This window comes from Rhea pennata, chromosome 1 (assembly GCF_028389875.1).
Source record: "Rhea pennata isolate bPtePen1 chromosome 1, bPtePen1.pri, whole genome shotgun sequence".
NCBI lineage: Eukaryota > Metazoa > Chordata > Aves > Rheiformes > Rheidae > Rhea > Rhea pennata.
In genome coordinates, this window is record NC_084663.1 from 59,598,535 (window position 1) to 59,621,592 (window position 23,058).

The 23,058-nt window shown below is 44.8% G+C and overlaps 1 protein-coding gene across 2 annotated transcripts in view; it reads right to left on the minus strand.

Annotated features, from left to right (window-relative positions):
- ABTB3 (ankyrin repeat and BTB domain containing 3) overlaps positions 1-23,058 on the minus strand; it is a 183,473-nt gene that overhangs the window by 55,125 nt on the left and 105,290 nt on the right. For both annotated transcript variants that reach the window (XM_062569467.1, XM_062569458.1), the window contains exon 3: positions 8,405-8,609. In XM_062569467.1, coding sequence (XP_062425451.1) covers positions 8,405-8,609 — 205 coding nt within the window. The remainder of the gene's footprint in view (positions 1-8,404; positions 8,610-23,058) is intronic.

Here is a 23,058-nt window from a genome sequence, read left to right on the forward strand (position 1 = left end):
AAGTACTGTCCCAGAAAAGGACAGATTTTATCAGAGGCTCAGATGTTTCCTCGAGCCATAGTCTAAGGGAACTGCAGGGACTAACCGCTTGGCAGCCCCAAGCCAGGAACAACTGCTCGGCTTCCTTTCCTGCCCCGGATCTCACACGTCTCTCTCCACACCGCCCTTAGATGTGGCAGCTCCCCCTCGGCACCCACCCACGCTTCCCTCCCCGACACACTCCCTGTGGCTGATGCCTCCCAGGCTGTGGTGCAGTCGGATGGAGCACTTCCTAATCGGGAGAACAAATGTTATTGGGAGTCCTAAATATAACGTGTGGCCCCGTTCCAACACCACCACCTTAGCTACACGAAGGATTACAGAAAACCCGCGCTTCTCCCAAGATGCAAACAGCCTGGGAGATGCAGCTACCTTCACAAGACACTCCTGTGATGCACAACATTTCCCTTCCATGCTTCCTGGCATATGGAGATAACTAAAAGTCCCATCTTACATATGTAATAGCTCAGGCTCTATTATTACTACTATTATTACCAGGGGCAGTATATCTATATATAAATATGAGAAATCAGTGGATAAAAGAGAACAAGAAAGATTCACTCTAAAATGTAATCTGACACACATTCCTACTCTCTTTTTCCTTCAACTTCCCCAGCAGGCCAAGCAAACTCTTTGCAGTTTCCTTTCCCTCTCCAGATGGGAAAAGCAGATGCAAACCCCTCCACCTTGACGCTGGGTATACGCAAGGCACCCCTTGCCCTGCACTGCACACTGTCCCCTGCAGAGCCCATAGCGCTCCAGCATGGCGCAACAGCCCTGGGGAACATCTCTTGCTTTGGGACCCCTGACACCAGGGCCAGAGGGAAAACTGCACGGGGACAAGGACGAGGTGTCTGTTGGAGTGGGCTGCAGGCTGCAAGCTGCCCTGCCACCACCTTGTGCTGCAGCCCAGAAGCCAGGGGACACGCTGGGATGTGACCGCAGCTCCCACTGGTTGCAGGACTCATGCCGAATTCAAAAGCGGAGAGGTTGGAAGGGGGCAGGCAGGGCATCCCAAATCCAGGCTGCAATCTGGGAGCAGCCATGCACTGCGCTGGGCATCACAACGGCACATTATATGCCTCGTGTTCTTTAAGTTAGAGCCTTTCAAGATGTCCAAGAGCCTCTGTCCTGTACATGGTTTTTCCTCTCCTGGGTCTCTCCCTGTCTCTTGCATAAGGTGATCCACGTTTGTGACTGGACCCCACTGCCACAAAAGCACACAGCTGTCGTCCCAGTTCCTGACATCTGAGCAAATCCGCCTGAGCAGGGGACTCCCCCATCACCTTTGCCAGGTGATCAAAGTCCCAAGGGATGGACTGGTACTTGTCACCTTCAACTGACATGCAGCTTAAACTGCCTTCCCAACGGCAGCCTCTGCCTTGCTGAAGAGAAGTCCCTTTGAATGACGATCACTCTGATTCAGTGATTCTCTGCTGTCAGTGCTGTGCCAGCTGCAAAACTGTTTTCCCTCTGCGTGTTGTAGCTCTTGCATCATGGAAAGGCCACCACCATCCACAACCGAGCTCGCAGTGCGCTGAAGGTCTGGGAACTTATCAAACGCACACAACAGATTTCCTCAAATAATAACAGCGCTCAAAGACAAAATTGTAGTTTCAAGTGCCTCAGTCTCTCTCTTTATAAGGGCACTTCACATTGCTGTTCTTCAAACGCCCAGCCCTTGCCCTGCTACAGACACACACACATCGGATTATATCAGTTGCTACAGAGAGGACTGGCCTGATGGTTTGCATCACGATGGGAACTGAGAAATTCATGAGTATTAATCATATTCAGATGCAAGTTCCCACTGAGGCCTTGGACACTTCTTGCTGTTCCTCCCGCAGTTACACTAGTTGTAAAGTGGACACAGCTGCAGAGACCTGACTTTATTTTGACTTAAAGGACTACTGTCGGATTTAATTATCACAACTGATTCGCATGACTTCTGCTTGCAGGATCTACTTCAGCTACTCCAGAGGATGCTTTTGCACTAGGTGTTTCGTTTGCTCACTCACTCCAGCAAAGGAGTGGCAACTGCAAGCCTACGGGATGATGGCAGCCGGAGCGCTACGCACAATTTGCTGCTCTCTACAAGTACAATTGCAACACAGTGAAAGAGCTAGCAGCGCTCCTGAAAAGTGGAAGACTGTAATTATCTAAGAAAAAGCCTGCCTAGACAAAAGGTAGAGAGGCTGCAGATATGAGTCAGCAACTTTAAAGTTATGAAGGGATCCTTTCATTTCCATCTTTTTTTAAAAAAAAAAAAAAAAAGAAAAGAAAATCTCAATAGATTAAAAGTATTCTTGATTCTGACAATTTTCATATACAAAACAGAATAAAATTATACATACAGTTCATTTTTAGTGTTACTGGAGCATACAAAAGCATGTGTTTCCACTGTTTAGCATGCTTTTCATATGGGGTTTTGGGCTGCAAAATGTATATTTTATATTCATAAAGCTATTTGTCTTTTGAGAGTACAAGTTTTGAGTTTTTGATAAACGTAGCAGTCTGTCAGCCCTGAACCCATACAGGCACCCAACAGTGCTGATTCGTCCACAACACGAGGCAACGGCACATGAATTCACCCAGATATCCCACGCTCGGCAATTCTTCTGCAGCTCCCAAATCCGAAGGGCAACCCAAGTAACCAATCTCTGAAAAAGCCAATTCGGCATTTTATTCAACTTAAAGGATCGATTCTTCTCACTGTCATACAAGTGTCATCGAACGGAGCAAGAACAGGCCCTGTCTAAATGGAGGGAGGATTTAGCCTTGTGCTTTGATCTATCAAGACTTCAATGCTGCACTCTACACAAGGGTATCGGCAAGTCAAGTTTTTGAACTCATATTCAGCATTTGAATGTGCAGTCCCTGTTGTCTCTCTGGCATTAAAAATATTAATGACTGAGACTTCAAACACAGTCGAGTCAAAGCGATGACTTGTCCAGCAACTACAATGGGGAAATATTTCACAGGCAGTTTGACATCTAATTTGACACAACTCACCCTGTGATATAAATACATGGAAAGAAGCCAGCATTACAAGTGCTGATGAGAGTGCAGCTCAGAACGTCCCAGGCAACACGCTGCTCCCTTAACGCTGCACAGAATTTTCTCTATTTAAAAAATCCTATAGCAATGACATGGACAGCTGAAGTCTAGCCTGATAAATTAGATTTAGAATACAGCCCACGTCCGGCAAGGATATACTATTTGACAGCAGAGCTACAAATGCTGCCTAAACTATTTCTTGTATCACGTGCAGTCTAGCATGCAGCAGACAGCTGCCAATACTATTTTGAAGAGATTTTTTAAAAGTAGGAAGTTTGATACTTAGGATGCAAATCTAGAGGGTTTACCTAAGGCTAAATTTGGGATTTCTTTTCAGTGGCTCTCAGAGAAATCAACTGTGATACTAACTTTGACTTCAGTGAAGCCGGAGTTTCACCAGTTGAGGTTTTCAACCGAACAGTGGTTAAAACAGGCCCTTCACACGAGGGTGTGCCAGAGTGGCAATCAAGCATGTGCAATGCCTTCTTTGAATACACGTTGCAGGATGAATGGGTTTCAGACCAGGACTTCCACATTCCCACTTTTCCAAATGAGCTGCAGCACTAGAAGTTTACCTGTTGTTATTCAGCATTCCTGATTATTTGCTCTACTTCTTGCTGACTTCTCCTCCAGACTGGTCTACCCGTGAAGTTTGTACCATGTAACAGTTTAAAGAAGGGATATATTTCCCCAGTTACAGAATGGTTATATGGGTTTAATCTGTACTACAGACACTGTTGTATCAGTTATGAAGGTGCTTTGAATGAGTTTAGCTTATTTTATATCAGTGGAATGCTCTTCCCATTAAGGGTGTTTCATTCCATTAATTAGCCAGGTATACTAACAATTATTCAAAGTGCAACACAAAATTCAGATGATAATTCTGATTAATAGGAAGGGTTCAGGTTAACTACAGGCTACAATTCACATGTATGCATATGCACAGGGGAAGCATACATCTGCATGTGCTTGTGCGTGTAAGGTAGGCAGAACCAAAATCAGCAAGAAATGGTCCCTGGGAGTTTGTAAGGGATCACTCTACATTTGGGGGGAAAAGAACAGTAGTGAAGAGAAAAGGAGGCTGAAAACAGACAAGTATCTATCAGATCAATTAAGATTCGACGGGAAAAGCCAAAGGCTGCCTCACTGTACAGAGAGCTAACGCTTGCCCCAGGAACAGCAGCAGAAGAAATCCTGGAGAAGGAACTTTGTTGCCTCGTGAACAAAATTAATGGCAGCTTCTGAAGGGGCTAAGCTGCTGAGCAGCCGTTTCTCAATGGGCTGCTAATGGGGAACGTGGAGGGTTAGGAAGTAATGAGGACTTTGTCAATACAGCTGTGGATAAAAACGGGTAAGGAACCACTTAAGGAAGAAAACATCACACAAATCTGCAACTACAGATTCTGTGCTTTCCGGTGCTTAAGAAATTACTTGCAATAATTTTGGAAGTGTTAGAGGCTGAGAAGCAAAACACAACCACAGGACAGATCCTTTTCTAAAACCAGAAGCAGTAAGAGAGAAAGCAATCTTGGCAACAGTGGTCTCATCTACAATTCCTTCCTCTTAAAAAAAAAAAAAAAAAAAAAATCCCAGGAAAGCAAAAGAACAAATGGACCTAAATAATCTGCAGCCACCCGCCAGGGGAGGCACTGGAGAAGCACTGGTTTCACAGACGGCACGCGGCCCAACACCTCAGTCTCCATCGTGTCCTGGCCGGGGGTATTAGTAAAGGATAGCCCCACACAAACCAGTCCAGCTCCCCTCCCTGCACCTCCGCTGGCCTGGCCAGTGCCAGCCAAAAGAGCAGTCTACACAGTACTTGGGCCATTAGGCAATATATCCTTGGTGTGATGGGCTTGTCTTACTACCAACAACCCAATAGCTGCCAGCTGTATTTACAGTTGCCAACCACACGGCCAAAAAAGCAGAGGGCTTCTTCAAAACTTATCAGGTCGAAGGACGTGTATGAACGGAGGAAAGGGGGGTTACATGACTATGTTCTCATTTTGGGGGGGGGAGGGGGACATTTAGGAAACGGGGAATCTTTTCCAGATTGAAACTCTGGCCACTTCCTGCTCCCTCAATGAAAGCAGCTCCCAAAAAATCAAAATCAGCCCCGCAACATAGTTATTCTTTCCCTTTTTATTTCATGTAAAGATAAATACTGTTATAAATACACTGCATTCTTATTTCCTTACCTCTGAGAAATGCTCCCTAAAAGCTTAGTGCTGGATTTATTCAAAGGTAAATATCTGATTTTATGCATCTCATAAGACTTTATGGGAGGTGCTGCTCCTTGTGTTAGCAAGTGCTAAGCCAGGCAGAAGCGCTACCCCATACGCTGTGAGGACAGTGCTCTGGGTCCTCTCTTGTGCACAGCACCCGCAGAGGTACAAGCCGAGCCTCTGTGGCTCCCAAATTCAAGGGGGTTTGGACCCAGCATCTAGGTGAAGCAGAGATGGGTGGGAACTACATTAAAATGCCCAGGTGGGAAGAGCTTTCAAATGGCTACTGCAAGAGCCTGAGGAGTGACTTGGAACATCTCTGCAACCCTCTCCACCTCAGTCATGCATGGTCAGAAGAATAGGGGGCCAAAACAGTAGCCAAATTGTCTTTAAGTGAGCCAAGGACAACCCCTGCTTCATGCAAAACTAACTACGGCTAGATCCATGCTGTTTCTGGCCTCTCTGTGCTAGCAGGGACGCAAAGAGGCCGGAAAAGGGGAAATAATCTGGATCTACTTTTCCCTTTCTGTGCTTTTCCTAACATAAAAGTAACTATAACACCCAGAGAAGAGAAGGAACATGGAACTTAGGTAAGGCAGAAAGCTTGAAAACATTCTGAATATAAAAATGCCATGTTTAACAAGCCCACTCCCTCATAATGCATAAAAACCCATAATGAAAACTGAAGACACCAGAAATAAGTCACGGACCATAAACCGTGGCTGCATGTAAGGAGCAGCATTGATATTCTTTGATGGAAAATATGAACGAAAGCTTCTCAAAGCATTAAATAGAAGTCAGCTTAGCCAATCTCTCTTCCAAGACAGCACAGGATGGTTATATTCAGCTGGTAAAGCATGCTGTAGAACAAAATTCAGTGGAAATATCTGGGCATACGCTTAACCCTGTATCACTTCCACTTGTGTTCTCTAGCACTAAGTACTAAAGCATGTTTGATTAGGCAATAGAAGGAATATCTGCTCCTTCCAGAATTGACCACAAGCTCTTGGCAATAACACTGAGTACTTACTTTGGCCCGAACCACATACCACAGCTGTTAACTGGCCTTCCAAAGAAAGACATCTTGCCAAACAGAATATTCAAAATAAAAGGGGAAGAAAAATTGCATCTGGCTTTATATAATCAGCATTTCAACTGCTCTAGCAAAGACAATACATATAAGGTTACCTCAGAAAAAGGAAAACCTATTAGAGCAAATACTAGAAGTGAATTTTCTAATATTTCTGCCCTTTCCATTTTCTGCAGAGAAGTCTTAGGAAATTTTAAAAAACAGAGCTTGATTATGACTTCTTACATTCCCTCTGGTTCCATTGATATTATTCCCACAGATGAGGACTACAGATCAGGCAGACTATTTTCTAATTTCTGTAAAGCTACTACCTTTTTGTGTAAACCAGCCATGAACACCTCCGCTCATGTGTTAGGCTTTCCACAATAACAAGGTCAGCTGAAAAAACATGGAGGAAGAAGTGGCATTGAAAAAATTCTGGATTCTTTTAATTTCTCTTCTGGTTTTTTTTCACACTTTGGAAACAACAGAGCAAAAACTGAAGAACATGCTCACTGGAGTGACCCAAACTACAAAGAACCAGAATGCCATCCAAAAGCAAATGGCAAAATTCCCAGTAACGTCATTAATGCCAAAGTTTCATCTTGTACGCTCTTCTATCAATCAATATAACAATATTTCAATGAAGATATCCCATTATAGGCCATTTACAATTACAGATGTGATGAGACTCTCAAGCGTGGCCTTTGTGGTGCAGAGCTCCTCCTGAAACACTAACCAAGCTGTTGCGAAGAGCGGCTGTCAGGGCACATGAGCAAATCAGTTTGGCTCACATTTACCATGCGATGCATACGCATATCCATTGGGATGCAAATGTGGGGTCCAGCTTGAAAAATGAGCTTTCATTTGCACTGCCTGAAAAATGAATATCCAGCACTTCCCAAATATCAGTGGCTCACCTCACCTCCTTACCAGTTATCCCCATTTCAGGGCTGGTGAGGAGTGAGGCAGGGAAATAGCATGACTTGTCTCCGGCCACAAGAAGAGGCAGAGCTGGCTCACGTTACTAGAGAGTTTGCTGGGCTTTTGACAAGACATGACTTTATTTTCTTGGCCGGGAAGCTGTCCTGGTTCATTTTTGCGGTGCCTCGATCTACAACAGCTGTTCCCGGCTGAGCAAGGAGCAGGCGGCAGCCCCGCACCCAGGCAGCGAGGCAGAGGCAGGCAGCCTTCGGCCCTTGCCTCCTCTACTCCTGGTGAGGAGGTGGCAGCTCCTGACTCTGTGCCTCACCTCACACAGACCGTTTTGTGCCTAGAGACAGCAGATGAGGGCGTTATTTTTGGTTTTCTGAGCGCTGCTTCGAAGTACCTTGTGTATCACTTGGTGGCCCCGGCGTTGCTCCCCGCAGAGCGTTTCCTCCTGTTTCTCGTCTCGAAGAAGACCCCAAGTCTGACTCGAGCCTCGCATTTGCTTTCCCTGCCTTGCTCTCCTCTAGTTACCGTGCAAGGGCGGATTAGAGCAACAGCACGGCGCACCTCACCTGCCGGCCAGTGGGCCCACAGCCCCCGGGTCACTCCTAGGCATGCGTCACGCCTGGGTGCTGGGTGCAGAGGGAGCCCGAGGTGTTTAACAGTCCGTTCTTTCTATGCACACTACGCTATTCATTTTCCTCTTCCCAAATTACAGCTGCAGAACCCTATTAACGTGTAGAAAAACACATTTAAACCCAAACCTGTTGGGCTAGAAATAGAACTCCTCATTTTCTTTTCCAAAACATAGAAGAACTGAGCAACAAAGAAAGAAAAAGGAAATCTCCACCAAACGCACATCTGGAACCAATTTGCCGTCTGTAGCCACTGGGTGTCACTTTTGATATATACTGGGTCAGCTCTGGAGCACTTCAGCAAGAGGGAACGGTTTTCAAAAAGGTGATCCTAAACCAAAACAGACTGTTCTGCAGTCTCTTATGCACAAGCTATAATTAGCCAGCAGTGCTGATTTATTAACAAAACGTCTTCTCAAAGATATTAAATACCATAAAGCAGCTCTTACCTTTCGGTCTGCAGCGTGACTTTTGACGGCTCCACGTTTGGGTTTTCCCACTCCATCTGCGGGCAATGCATAAAATAACAGAGCGTGTAGAGGGCCTCCGGCTCCCAGTAGAGCGATCCCTGCCTCTGATGCATCGGCGTGCCGTTCCCGTGCTGCTTGGCGTTGAGCGGCTGGAGGTGGTGCATCGCGCGGGACACCAGGTCACCTGCAAAGCAAAAACTGGGTGAGCGCGGCGAGGCGGGATCGGTCCTTCCTTCCCTCGTGCTGCCGACTTGCCCCCGCGTTTTCAAACCGAAAGACGTCTCCGGTTGCTTTTTCCTTCTCGTTTAACTTAACGTACGGAAACAGCAAGCGGTACAACAGGATCCCGTGCGTTATTCATTCCCAACCCCGAATTCGTCTGTTGTTTGCACGCTGCGGCGACCCGCGTGGGTTGCAGACAAGCCCCCGACGGCCCGCAGGAGAGGTGTTTCTGTGAACACCACCACACGCAGCATCAGACCGGCCTGTCCCAGCACCGCCGGAAAGCAGGTACGCGGGGGCCCAGGCCGCAGCGACCACTGTGGGAGGCTGCCAAACCCTTCCGAGTCCCAAAATTGGGCCAGAGAGGCACAAATCTCTCAGGCTCCCTTTACAAGGGCTGCATACCCGCAGCCACACGCATACAGCGGCGGGGAAGCCAGCTTCTTGCTGCGAGAAAGCAAGCGGTCAAGTAACGTGCACGCGGGCAAAGCGAAATTTGGGGAGAAGAAACAAAAAGCGTGAGATTCGTGCTTTTACGGAGCACGCCGGCCGCTCTCTGGCGCGAGAGAGAGCCCTATTTTACATTCGCATCTCAACAGCAGCCCCCGGCCTCCAGCCTTCCCGCCGACGCAGCCGCTGCCGCGCTGCCGTACGGCCCCTCATCAAAAGTGCTTCGGAGCACTCAGCCCTGCGTCAAGCCGCGGGTGAGATGGCTCATCCCGGTGCTGCACCAAGGCGCCCGGCGCGGCTTTCGCCCTCCTCGTCCTCCAAAGCGCCCGGCCGTGTTCCCCCCCGTCGCCGTCTTACTCCACAGGCACAACCTCTCCTGCGGATCCCAGAGCAGCCTCGGCCCCAGGACTCCGGACACTACCAGAAACCCCGAACCACAATGACAATTTTTAAGCCCAGGCCTCCAAAACTTCTTAAATGTTTGCAAAACAGATAATGCTGGAAAGGGACTCGCCCGAGCAGTTTAGGTTCCCAGAGAACGGCCCACTGGAAAGACGTCCGTTGTCTCCACACGGTGCTGAAGGCTTCCCCACGTTCCAGACGCGGGAAAGAAACTGCGGTACGCAGACCGCGATCAGCAAGCCCAGCAAACGAGCTCCGGTCAGCAGACGGGTACGCACGCAAGCCAGCGTGGCTCTCTAAGGCGGTACGGATCGCCACTAACGAACCACGACGTCTCCCTCCAAGGCAGTAAATTTTAACCTTGGTTGACTAGCGACCACTATATAAAAGGTAGCAAAACAATCTCGGTTATAAGCAGTCTGTTTTCACACGCTCAGACCATGCGGGAAATTCTTCTTTGGGGGAAAATAATGATCTCTGATCAAATCAGATGGTTTGTTTTAAAAGAAAATCTGAGCAAAAACCCTTCGGGTCATTGCTGTGCTATACAAAAGCAAATAATGGGGAATAGAGGACACAATTTTCCAGTGCTAAGAAAAAGTCACACATTTGCTATTATATGGTTTTCCCAAATGACCACTGAACATTGAAACTTGGAAGGAAAAATTGGACATTTACACTGAGGTAGGAACAAAAAACCAAATTTGAAAATTAAAAAAAGCTGAATAATGAACTTACGGGCAAACTTAAAAGGATCCATTTTGAACGTACAAAACGCAGTTTTGGGGGTTCTTCGGGCTTTTTTTGTTAAGCAAAGTCTCACCCCTGTTAGTACATCCTGAACACCACCTCTGCCCAGCTTGACTTACAGAGAAGGCTGCTGCTGCAGCTGAGATAATTTGCACTAAGGAGAGCAGAAACGTCTCACCGAAAAACGCTCAGCCCAATCCTCCAAAAACAGTCTTAAAACCATGAACAGAAGAAAAACCGCTGGCAGGAGAAAACTGCCGAGTCCATGATTTTAGGGTTTTGACACAATTTTTGCTGCACTCTGCAATATTCTTCTGATTCAAAGCTTTCATTTAAAAATAGTTTCTATCTTTTCTTTCTGCCAGGAAATTGTCAGGATAGGACCAATCTTGCAGTCCTGCACGCTCATAATTTCCGAGAGACACTGTGCATGTGGAAAGCCTGCAGGATCAGGTCCACAGCAGAAACAGATGTGCCTTTGAGATGATTACCCAGTCCTGCATAAAATTAGCTGCAGGCAAACAGCAACAGCAGGAAAGTTTGGATCTCACTTCTCTCATCCCATTCTGTCACAGCAGATGCACATTTCCAAGTCCAGCATGGGCCAGTTTAACTGCTAGCAATATCACCAAAAGCAACCGTAATGCTCTCTTTTTCTTCTAGAGGAAAATGTGTAAAATTGCAAATTGCAACATTCAGGTTTAACAGTGACAGGGAAAGCAGAGAAAAGAGTTGTAGCAAATTCTATCTTTTTTAGAACCAAGGCACTGAAGCATGTGCTTAAAGTTAAGCACATGACTGGTCTTATTTAAGTGGATTGGGACAGTACACTCCAGAGACTGCCTCCTAGTTCTGCGCTGAATGATGAATGAAAATTGGGATACAATTTAGCCCAAGATTCAGTTAGCAACATTACTTCATCCATATTCCACAGCCTGTGCTCAGGAGAGAAGAGTTTTATGACAAATTCAGCACTAGAGAAAAATGCATGTCGAGTAAGGAGAAAGAGAACTAGAAAGAATGACGCGTGCAGGGCAGCCAATGCAGCATCATGGCTGATGCAGATTTAAGTTTGGAGAAACTGAAATCAAAACCCCAATCAACTTCAGTACGAGACCAGGATTCATCCTTCTCTTCTGGTATTTCCAGAACTGCATCCTAAGAAACTCAAATTAATTCATGATATTATGGTCAAATTAATGTGTTTTTTTAAGATGTATAAACGTTACTTAGTTACATTATACCAAGAACTGACTGGATTAGAATTTGGTTTTGCTTTTTCTATGACTTCTATGGTTTCATTTGAAATAACTGCTACATCAAGTAACATTATCTACAAGAGGCAACTCAAGGATTAAATAATCAATACCTATAAAGCATCAAGCTTCACAGCAGACAGTAAATAAGCATAAAATACTGCATTATGAACTTGTTATATGACAGAGAACTGGAGGCAGGATGAGCAGCTCCGATTTCTATTTTATTGTACTGCATAACCTCGGACAAGTCATTGTGCTGCCCTGGTCTCCTTTTCCTTTCCGACCACATCAAGCTATGGTGCAAATTTTTCAGAGCATAGATTGTGTTTTAGCATATTTATGCATCAAGATCAGTACTGAGAAGGGAGAAGGGAGTTAATGGTGCACGTACACTCTTTGGTAGTACTTTTGCATATTCAATAGCCCAGTGTACAGTATATATCCAGGTGAGATGTGTGCTTGTTGCTTCAGTCTCTACTATGTATTGTTTCTTCCATTCTGGCTTGCTAATATGCTCTTGTTTCTCCATTTTCTTCCAACAAAAACATTCGAAGTTTAGAAACTTTACTCCCTTACCTTGTAATTTGTTGTTCACGGTCTGTTTTAATTCTGACCAGGTTACCCCACCAGCAGCCCCAAAGTCCAGGTACCCTTGCACATGAAGCCAGCTCCACACTGCGACTCACTGGTCCAGTCTCCCATGGACCAGTATGTATCAGTCCCCTTGCCTCCTCCGCTTGGTCAGCCAGCCGAAGTCTCAGCTGGGGAAGCCAGCCTGGCCTCCACACTGATACACGCTCTCCCTGTCAGTCATAAAGTCACGGTATATCTGAATGCTGAGGGCAACCTAGAATCTGTCGCCAAATATAGACAGGGAAACCCCTCATTCATCACCAAGTCTGCTGTCTCCACTCTTCAGAGCTGCCATTCAGCTACAGCAAAAGGCTCTGCAAGGTGAGGCAACTCTCGGAGCATTGCTGGCTCTTGTGAGCTCACACAGCTTGTGGGTTTTGGTGTTTTACTTGCAGCTCCTGATAGGTACAGATGTGAGAATCTCAGCTTCTTGTGAGAATAAAGTGAGTCTTTTATAGCCTTAGAAGTACTGAGCACATCTGAAAGGCCAATAAATTCACTAGTTCCAGAGATGCCGCTCTTTGAAGGCCATGGCGTCATGCACAAAGTGCAAATTCCTGCCACTCTGTCCCCAGCGCTCCTACTTGCCCCAGTACTCAAGATCCACATGCATTTGATTTAAAGATTCAAAATTTTATGTAATGAGCACATTGTGACACAGGCCTGGTTTAAGGCAATACCAAATATGTAAGGAACAGCTTCACTGACTTCGAGCCAAAGATGTGATGTGACAGGGAAAGTTAAGCTGTTTTAGTCAGTATGGGGGTGGTGTACTCAACACTGTGTAGCACCGCTGGACTGCGTAAGCCCTCTAAACAGTGACTAGCTGAGCACTTTTTCACTATGCTTGGCTTAGGCAAAAGGTATTATCACCATTCTTATCATATTAATGTCCAGTGCTTTCAAGATAACATATCCATATCAAATTTTGTAAGAGAGAGCAGGAGGACAAAGGAAGAAAAACAAAGAGGAAGAAAGTGAAAAATATAGGTGCTCCCTTATCTACTTCTGAGAAGCTCCCTGAAGGATTTTATGGTATCTGTCATGATGGACCTGATCCTGCAAACATTCCTGCCCAAGAGCAGGCTCACTGGTTCCAAAGGGATCATCTTGCAAAGCATAAAAGCATATGCAAAGCATCAAGTGTTCAGCCATGTATGTGCTTGTACAACCAGGACCAATAAATGCTACTGCATCGATCCTTACACAGCACTTCCCTATAATGCCTATCTTGAGCGTTTCTGGTTCCAAGAATGTTTTAGAACTTATAAACATTATTTTTACACATTGATAACAAGTCACACAGATCTGCTTCCTTCTTTCAAAGTCGAGGAGAGAGAAGAACAGCTTGGGTCCCACACCATGTCATGCTGCCCGGTTTAAGACATGGTGCAGAGCAGTGGGCCACATTCTTGCATGCCGAGCAGATGCACCCTGCAGGTAATGCCAACTAGCTCAGTCCCACTGCCCTTCCTCCTCCATGGTGCTTTCAAAGAATCATAGAATCAGTAAGGTTGGAAGGGACCTCTGGAGATCATCTAGTCCAACCTCCCCGCTCAGCAGGGTCACATACAGCATGGCAGACAGGGTTGCCTCCAGGCGGGTCTTGAATATCTCCAGAGAAGGGGACTCCACAACCTCTCAAACATGCACACAGTTGGCTCCTGGGACCCACCACCCTGCCTGGCCTGACTGCACAGCTTGCTGACAGCAGTAGTATTCTGGCTTCACTGCACTACTTGGATGAACGTTTTCTCTTCAAAAGTGGACGAGGGCCACAAACTGGAGCTCTGTGTCTGTCCTTGGAGCCCTTCACTGCCTCCTGCCTTCTGTTTGGATTATCACAAGGAGAAGTGCCAGCCCCTAAGCTGGACTCCCCAGTGCGCTCTTCCATGGCATGGCCAGCAGTTTTCAAAGTTTGCCCCCTTCCAAGTATGTGAGCAAAATTCACAGTATTGGTCTGGATTCATTTCACACCTCGGGGTAAAAGTGTTTGGATCTATAGCTTTTGTTCACGACCAGTTCTGGAGAGACTGCACTGAAAATGAGATTTATAACCCTGATTACAAACCTGAGTCTGTTCCATCAGATTGCCAGACGGTTGCCTTGGTCTGCATCTTTTCCATATCGTACCTAAGCCTCTCTCCCCTTTCTCCCTCCCTGCTGCATTTGGTTTCTGTACCGGTGATGTATTGCTAGAGGAGCGCAGAGCTCACCCAGGCGTATGCCTCTAAGCATATGAGTGCAGGTGAATATGAGTACTTCAACTGCATCTCCTGTATCACAGCAGACTGCCTCGAGTCATCTGCTCAGTCAGCCACCTCAACCAGCCGTATGCTTTTGAGTTTGGTTGCACTGCTCCCCTCCTGTGTTTACTCTGCCTCTGGTATGGCATTAATCTGTATTTTTCAAACCTCGGCTGAAGAAAAACTGCTTGAGCAAAACCCTTCCTCAAATGATTGCTCAGAGGTCTTTCTCCCACTAACTCAAGACACAGCTATACCAGGAAACGTAGACACTGGGGTGCACACTAGCTGTGGCCTATAATGGACTCCACTGCATGTGCTCTCTTAGCATAAGGTACCTTACTCCATATTCAGGAGTCACAGATCTTGGGCTAAGTGTGCACTTAGGCTGCCATATTGCACAGTCAGCTGGAACATCCCATGTGTACAGAGTCACTGTCTGAATTATCTTGCAGTAACTTCCCTCACGGACAACTTCTCTACCACTTCCATCACACCCACCTCCCTGTGGTACCCATGTCATGCCCCTAAGTAAATCTGCTCCTTGCTACGCTCGGCACTCTTTTCTTAATAGTCATTAATCTCTCCTACACAAGAGCAAATGAAGAAATTGTGGTCCAAAACATTGAAATCAGCCCCAAAAAACAGGACAGAGATAGGAGCAGCTGATTTCCTAACAGTGACTCCCCCATGGCCTCAAACAGATCATTTAACCTTTTATCTCAGCTTATCTATCATTAGAAGCATATTCTATTTATATTACGGAGCACGCGTTTCTTTGCGATTTAACATTTGCAGAGCCTTTGAAGATAGGAGTTAAGGATTGGATACAGCTCATGAAAAAGCCACAACAATAATTAAACCTTCTGAACTTCACATACCTATTATAATAAATACTACTACCTTCAAATTCTCCTATCCGATGAGCCAAGTATGATGTTCTTGCTTGATTCTCCTTATACTGTATCAGTTCCAAATAAAATAGCCCTCAGCTCCAATGAGCTATTCATCTGCTGACCTAAGGCTGAGCTTCCACTCTGCGGACCGCTGCCTTTCTGGGCCACTGTCCCTTGGGATTTTCTTTGGCCTGACACGGATGCATGTCCTCAAATCTGAATTAAGAGCTCCACATAACCTGGCTCAGCATACCAGCTGAAGATGACTTTCAGTGCACTGAAAGCAAGCTGGGACCCACGTAAGCATGAGCTCAGCTCTTGTAACTCAAGGAAGAAATACATCCACCTGGTCAGCAGGGAAGTGAAAGCTGGCCAGCAGCAAAGTGAAAGACTAGCTGACTCCTCGCAGGTGTGCAGACTGCTGCTCTCAGATAATCACCTCTCCTGCTTTGTTTCGGTTGACAAGCAAATGTATTGTTTTGATCAAGGTTTATGACACTGCCCATGGCAGGGGAAGGGAAGAAATGCAGGGTTTTAGTGGGGCCTATTAAGGGACTGGCATAAACTCTTCTTGTACTCAGACCCACTCCGAGAATGGGAAACAGGTAAGGGCACAGGGTCCATCGCCAGGAGGGGAACGCAAGGAGAAAGGAATAGCAGCTAGAGAAACCAAGTGAGACAAGAGGGCAGCTAACACTTAATCATGGCATTAATCTGTTTTGTTTTCTCTGCTAGGGAGGGTGAAGGGGTACCTCAACATCTTCTTTATTTAGGTTTTAAAAGCAGAGCAGATGAAGTGTGGATGGCAGTGAGGAGGAACTGCAAATAAGGAGCCCAGAAAGTGGTGGACAGAATGAGGATGTAGAGATCTCATGAAATAACCCAGCGGAGGCTCCGGACTAGAAAAAGCATCGTCACATCCACAAAGTACCCGCTCAAGCTGTCAGCTTTATGGATGAACCTTAGCCTGAATGGAGGTACTGCTATACGGATTTCAGCACTTGGCTAGGATCTTTGCTTAGCTCTGCATTGCACTAGATTAACGTAATAGCTCATACAGAATAAGCTTGGTATTTCTTTATGGCACTGCTTAGTCTGAGAAAAACACCTAATAGTGCTTTTGTTCTGGCTGTAAATAAACACAGCACTTATAACAACTCTCCTTCAAATGCCACCCTGCTAGCAAACACCTTTACCCTGATATTGTCTTCCAAGTCTGGGTTTAACCTCTTATTTGCAGGACATGAATCAATTTGCTGGATGGCTCCCGCAGTGCTCCATCCTGCTAGTTGCAGAGGATTGAGACTAGATAAAAAGGCATGGGAGGAGATGCTGACTTCCATCATTTGCTTGGCTAGAACTGCGAGGAGAAATGAAAAATAGCATTGGTATGTACAATCACATTCCTACTTACATTCAAGTAGTAACCCTTTCTTTCATCCCTAAGAGTGTGCCAAAATCTGCTGGGAATCTGTTATTTTGGAAACACTTACATTCAGGACTGCAGAGGCAAAAATAAGGACAGAGGATGATGGGGAAGGAGAGTATTTCTCTAATGGCAAAAGGAAAACCTTGCTTAAAACTGAGTGGTGAGATGGAGAATATAGTGGCCTGAACATAAAATTTGAAAGCTCCTGGGAGTTAAACAGTGTTCAGAAGCTAAAAAAGCCCTGAGTTCAGCAGTGCACCTATTAAGTCACATCCACATTTTCAGATTATCCTAGATATTTTTTCTTATGTTCAGGATATTTTTATCCTGAAGCAAAAATGCCTATGCCTTGTGGTTAATGCTCAGAGTAACACCACCATGGGTTCCAGGCACTGTGGTTCATGCAAGGCTGGGTGGCCAGCTTCCTACCCAAGCTGACAGTCAGCTGGCCATCTTTTGACTCAAAGCAAGCCCAAAACAGTCTTCTGCTCTAACTTGCATACAGTTGGGCACCCACAGTGAATGTCATGGTGCAGCTCAAATGCAACAGTCCTTCCAGAGCTCTTTGCATTTACACTGCAGCATGGGACGGGTCTCCCAGCCTGGCTCTACACTAACACCTCCTTGTCGTCAGTGCTAAATATTTTGGTGCCAGGGTTGATGACCAGAGCCTCTGCTATTCCTGTGTCATCATGCACACATGGACACCCAAGGAAGAGAGAGGTTCCTTCTCAACCCAGTAAAACACTAGCCACCTCCAGCTGAAAGCCCTGTCTTTTCTGCATCTAGTCTACAAGTGGGCACCAGTATTTTTAGATGGGTGATGCATAGGTGTGTTACAATGCTACAGTTAAATAAAACATAAACGTTTGTGGATAGCAAACGCACACATATAGAAGTTAGGAAAAAAAATCAGAAGTCAAAATACACTGTTGTGTGATCTCTCAAAACCCAAAGCTCTCATTGTAATCCCTTTTTTCCCTGTTCACTTCCCTTCTGAAGGGGAAGGGAAAAAAAAGGGGAAGAACTAGGAATCTAGAAGAATTTCCCAAACTTTCTAAAGAATAGGTGAACTCCCCTTTTCTTCCAGGTCTGGTCTGCAAATATGAGAAGGTTTAGGAAAAATTGAAAAAAAAAATATGAAATATTTTCTCCAAGAATATATAATGAAATACTGTCAGGCTACTGTAAAATCTCATTATTTTTGCTGTGCTTCAGTTCTTCCCAATGTTCTCTATATAATAAGCATTTCAAATGAAACCACATTATTTTAAAACACACCATAGTAGGCAATTACAATTCCTGAATACTAAATACCAATATAACATAGGCCAAATTTATTGTTGTTCCTTAACTTTGTGCCATGTTCATTATATTTTAATGAATAAAGCTTCACATTAATTTTTCAAGTTTTTTCCTTGGAATCACGTATTACCTCTGTAATTGCATTACAGAATTAGGTCTCTATTTACATTCTCCTTGTGAGTCCTACAGATAAAACCTTGCTTTAATTTTCTCTAAGTCAGCAACACTATTTCTACATCTCATTTATTATCCTAACTTAAAAGATATGCCAACACACTATTAATATATGAAATATCACTGAAGTTATTAACATGATACTAAGTATTAATTAGACAAAACAGATGTAGGTGCCTTACAACTCATTTCCTACTTCCAGATATATTTGTCGTTATTCAAAAGTAAACAATTTATACTTATTTAGTTCATGAACACACACGGTGCTTTTCTGCCCATCCGCATCTCTCTTCTGGTTCTCCCCACTGGGTTGCCGTAAGCAGAGCGATGTGGGTTTTCTCCCAGGGCATCTCTGGAGAGCCTGCCTGGGAATGCCAGGAATGATGTGGTGACAAGCAGCATCAAGACCTTCGCCTCCTTCCTAGGAAACCCACTAGACGAGAATAAAGCACCACTGATCTCACGTCAGCAGGGTTTGTGCGAGACTGGAGCAAAGTGCCCAAGGCCAGCTGTGCCTGCCCTGCCATGAAGAGATTTCACTGCCGCTTGGACTATCCTTCTCGTCTCCAGCATCACTGCCTTGCTCAGCGGCGGCAGCACGGGCTGCAGCTGCAGCTCTGCACAGGCATCAAGGAGCGCTTACTTAGCAGCCCGCCCGTACTAAAGCTCACAGTAGAGCAGTTTCGTTACTCTTGTTTCGAGAGCTATTGAAGTTTAAAATTACCATGGCCATGTCACCTAGAGTTTAATGATACCTCTGATTGCAGTGTAACTGCATCCCAATAGTCAGTTTGCTTTGCAGCAAGCGCACACCCTTGGACGTAACCCATCAGCATGTAGCCAATTAAAAACTATGTCAATACCACCCTGCTACAGCCATCCTCTTCATCCCACCTTGACTCCCTTTTCTCTTCCCCCGTCATCCCTCAGCAAGACACAGCTCACCTAAACGGTCTTTTCTAATACATCTACAGAGCACCTCACATAAATAGCACTGAAGTAATGAATGGTAATATCATCTGCTTTTGCTGTCGGCAATCCAGACAGCTGTGAACTTCAGCTATCACTGCCAAAGGCCACGATTCAGAATAACAGCAGGACTGGGAAACGAAAGTTTGGGCAGCTCCTGCCCCAGCCTCTGCCTTGCGGTCCCATTCGTCAGATGAACGTGCCCAGAGGGATGAGAGCTCTGCAAACCCGCAGAGCCTATCAATACATTCCGCAGATTTAGGGCTGAAAAGATGCTTGCTGATGCCCACGTCAGCATTTCTGGGCCAGCCGATTCTGACAGATTACACTGGTTGCTTTGCCAACTTCATGAAACATGGAGTCAACAGAGAAATAAACAAGCTGTTCAGTTACTCCAAAGAAGTCCTCAAAAATACTCACAGAAGCACTATAGGAAGCAATTCCACATCAGCATGACAGCAAATAAGGTTCCTGTCTGCCACTATGGACAATTTTTATATTACTTAAAATAATGACACAGCCAAACCAAGCAACACAAGTGTCAAAGAAAGCAGCAATTCCTTGCACACTACAACCAAAAGGTAGGACTTCTTCCCAGAGAATTTTCAGCCCTCCCATAAATAATCGCCCTGTCTGTCCTCAGCTATTTGCTCAGAAAAGAATGAAATATGGGGGGGAAACCCCAAGCCTTTTAGTGTACTGAAATGATCAATTTCTCCAGAATGTTTCAAATCACAGGTAGAAGCGACGAAGTGGCTCCTTCCTCGCAGGGATTGCTTGTGCCACCTCAGTTAAAACCGGGAGAACTCAACACAAACAGCGCTGACGATACCAGCAATGCTGACATGGGGCTGAGACCATCCCCCCTCTGAGCAGGCCATTCTGCCTTTCAGCAGTTAAAAGCTCTGATCTACTTAAATCTCTTTAAAAACTCTGGCTGAGCTCTGAGCTTGTGAGGAAAAAAAAGCCTTGCTCTCTCTTACTCAGGGTGAGGCACAGGTCTTCATCTGACTTCCTTCTTAGAATGGATGGGCACATACCACCTAGACCAAGGGGCATCTCCAGCCTGCTTCTGAAAGCCATCAGTGGTCACCAGCCCCTTGGGGAGCAGCATCCAATGCTGAGGACCTGTCCTTGACCACACGGGGAGCGGATGAATGACAGTAGCATATATAATAGAAGTTGAAGATATAACAACACTCAACACTTTACACATAGGACAAATCATTCTATCCTTCACCTGAGACAGATGCAAAGATCCTCATGAAACTAAAAGATTTGAACAGAAACATAGATGTTGGCCAGTAAAAGGCTCAGTTTGCCAGCTGTCATCTTCCAAGAGACAGATTTAATTTCCCACTTTCAAAGTTTCTAGCAGCTCAGCAGCTGATCATGCTGTTATGTGTGAGGATCCCAGAAAAAACTGAGAGCAAGAGAAGTCCTTCCTCTGCATATGTGTATTTTTAAATTCTAATTATTCTGCATAGTTAAAATACTTTAATTATTAATGTTGATAAACTGTAGAAAATCTCATTCAATTAGAACTGCCTCCTTTTCTTTCTTCCTCCAAGATAAAATTAAATTGCTTTATTGCAAGAGCTCTCTTTGCCCCCCTCCCTTTTTTTTGTGCTCTTATAAAGAATGTAGAAATTAAGTTCTGGCTCCTGGGATACCGTAAGCTGGTGTGACATTGCAGACACACAACTGTGGAGCACCTGCCCTGCTAATCCAACACACCAAGCTTTTGTCCTTGCCACTCCTTCCTGGTTTCCATCTCCTGTTCACCTATACCACAAGTGCAATCCTCTTATTCCTCCATATTTCAGAGACTCCCTCCCCTAAGCACTTTATCTGAGGGCTATGTGTGCATCTTTTTTTCCTATTGCTCCAGGAGAGCAGGTTTTACATATGCAACTCTCCGTCCCTCACATCACACTTTTTTTCACACTAGCTTTTTTCACGCTATATTCTCATCTCTCTCCATAATGCCAATCCTAAAGATCTCTGTTCTCCCCGTAACAACCAGGGCAATGATAATTTCTCCTTCACCCTGACTACTAACACATTCAGATTTCCAGGTGTTTCCCACTGGCTCCTTCCTCTTTGTTAAATGTTACTTCCCCCATACTACAACTTTCCATTCTCCCCATCCCCCCCCCACCCCTCACCATGGTAGAGGCTTACTCTTATTTCCAGATTACAACTGGTTGTAATTGCAGAGACAAATACAGAAGTGCTGAACACACAGCAACCCTCCTTGCACCCCCTTGCTTTCCTTCCATTTTACAGTTTTCCCCTAAATGAATACAGTTCTGCTTACTGAGATTGAGAACTTCCCTTGATGTTTTAGAATTAACTTTGAACTCTGCACCAACATTATTCCAAAGCAAAAAAAATCCATCAAATTAAGCCTAAAACCTTGCAAGCTTTGCCAATTACCGCTGCTCCTAATATTGCTTCCACGGCATGCATCTGCTTGCAGTGGATGGGGAGATACACTCAACTGTTGTCCACAGAGCTTTTTGGAGTGCTACCAGTATGCCAAAAGGGCCAAACTCTCTCTGACATCTGCATATAACTCCCACTGATATGCTGTTTTCTTCAAGTTACCACCCTGAAGAATCTTTTGCTTGTGTTTGGAGTCAACAGACATACACAGTTGTCTGTTGACTGTATTAACTAAGCATCTGAATCTGAGACAGTACTGCGAGATGTTAAACTTCTGAAAGTTAAAAAAGTGGGGGGGGAATGAAAGAGCCTGTTTTTTGAGTAGAGTACAGAGGTTCAGAGAAAAAAAAATCCAGAATAGGGAAAAAACCAACCTATCCATAAATTACTTATTAAAACACAACCACATGTACTTTAAGAGATATACATAATGCATAATTTAGTCAGCACATGGAAAGTCTGTTGTATATTTTATACTCATGAGATAAATAAGCATAAATTACTTGATTTGAATAACACCAAACATAACTGATTCTAGAGATGGAGCAACACTTCGCACTAAAGCAAGTACTCTTGGTTTGTTGACATTTCACCAGAACAGAGAAAAATCAGCAAGTTGAAAACAGAAATTTGTACTGTTGGCTTGCAAACAAACATCACAGTGCTCATAAACAGCATGAGACTGGATGACATAACAGAGCTACAGAGGAGACTCCTGTTGCTACAGAAAAAGCTAGGAAAATTAACATGAGTTCTCTGTGCATATTCTTTACAATGTTGGTAAAACAGACGCTGACACTAAGAATCAACAGCAAGCTTGGCTGCCTGTATTTTTCTCACATTTGATTCTTTTCAATTCCCCACCTCCCCTCAAAATTTCATAACAGACCTCAGAGAAAAAAGAATCTTTTATTTTTTTTTCTGGACATTTCTGTTTTCCCACCTATAACCTCATATCTCTAACTACATTGTAAACGTGTGATAAAGCTTCTGTATTAATAAAAAAAATTCAAAAGAGTCACTTTCAGTCCCTTTATCTCTATATTGCATTAGGATTCACATGGCATTTGCCTCCTACAAACATGACATCTAGGTAGTACTCAGGGAACTGTAAATAATTTATTTGTGCTGCAGTCAAAGCTTTCAGATTTTGACAGATGCATAGCTTATCACATTTCTCAGAAAGAGTTCTGATCAATAACAAATATTTTATCCTCCAGGTACCAATTCCTCTGCTACAGGTTTAATTTGCAGTCCTCTCCTCTGCTGAAAGTGGGGAAGAAAAGTTAAAGACCTGCTGTAACAGGGATGGGACTAGCTCTGTTTTATTTCTTTCATTTATAGCAATCTTCAGTCTCAAAATAAGCAACCCAGTGAAATGAGAGACAGGACACTGATCTTACAGATGCTTACAAGCCTGGCCAATCTCTTGAAGTGCTTTCAGACAAGG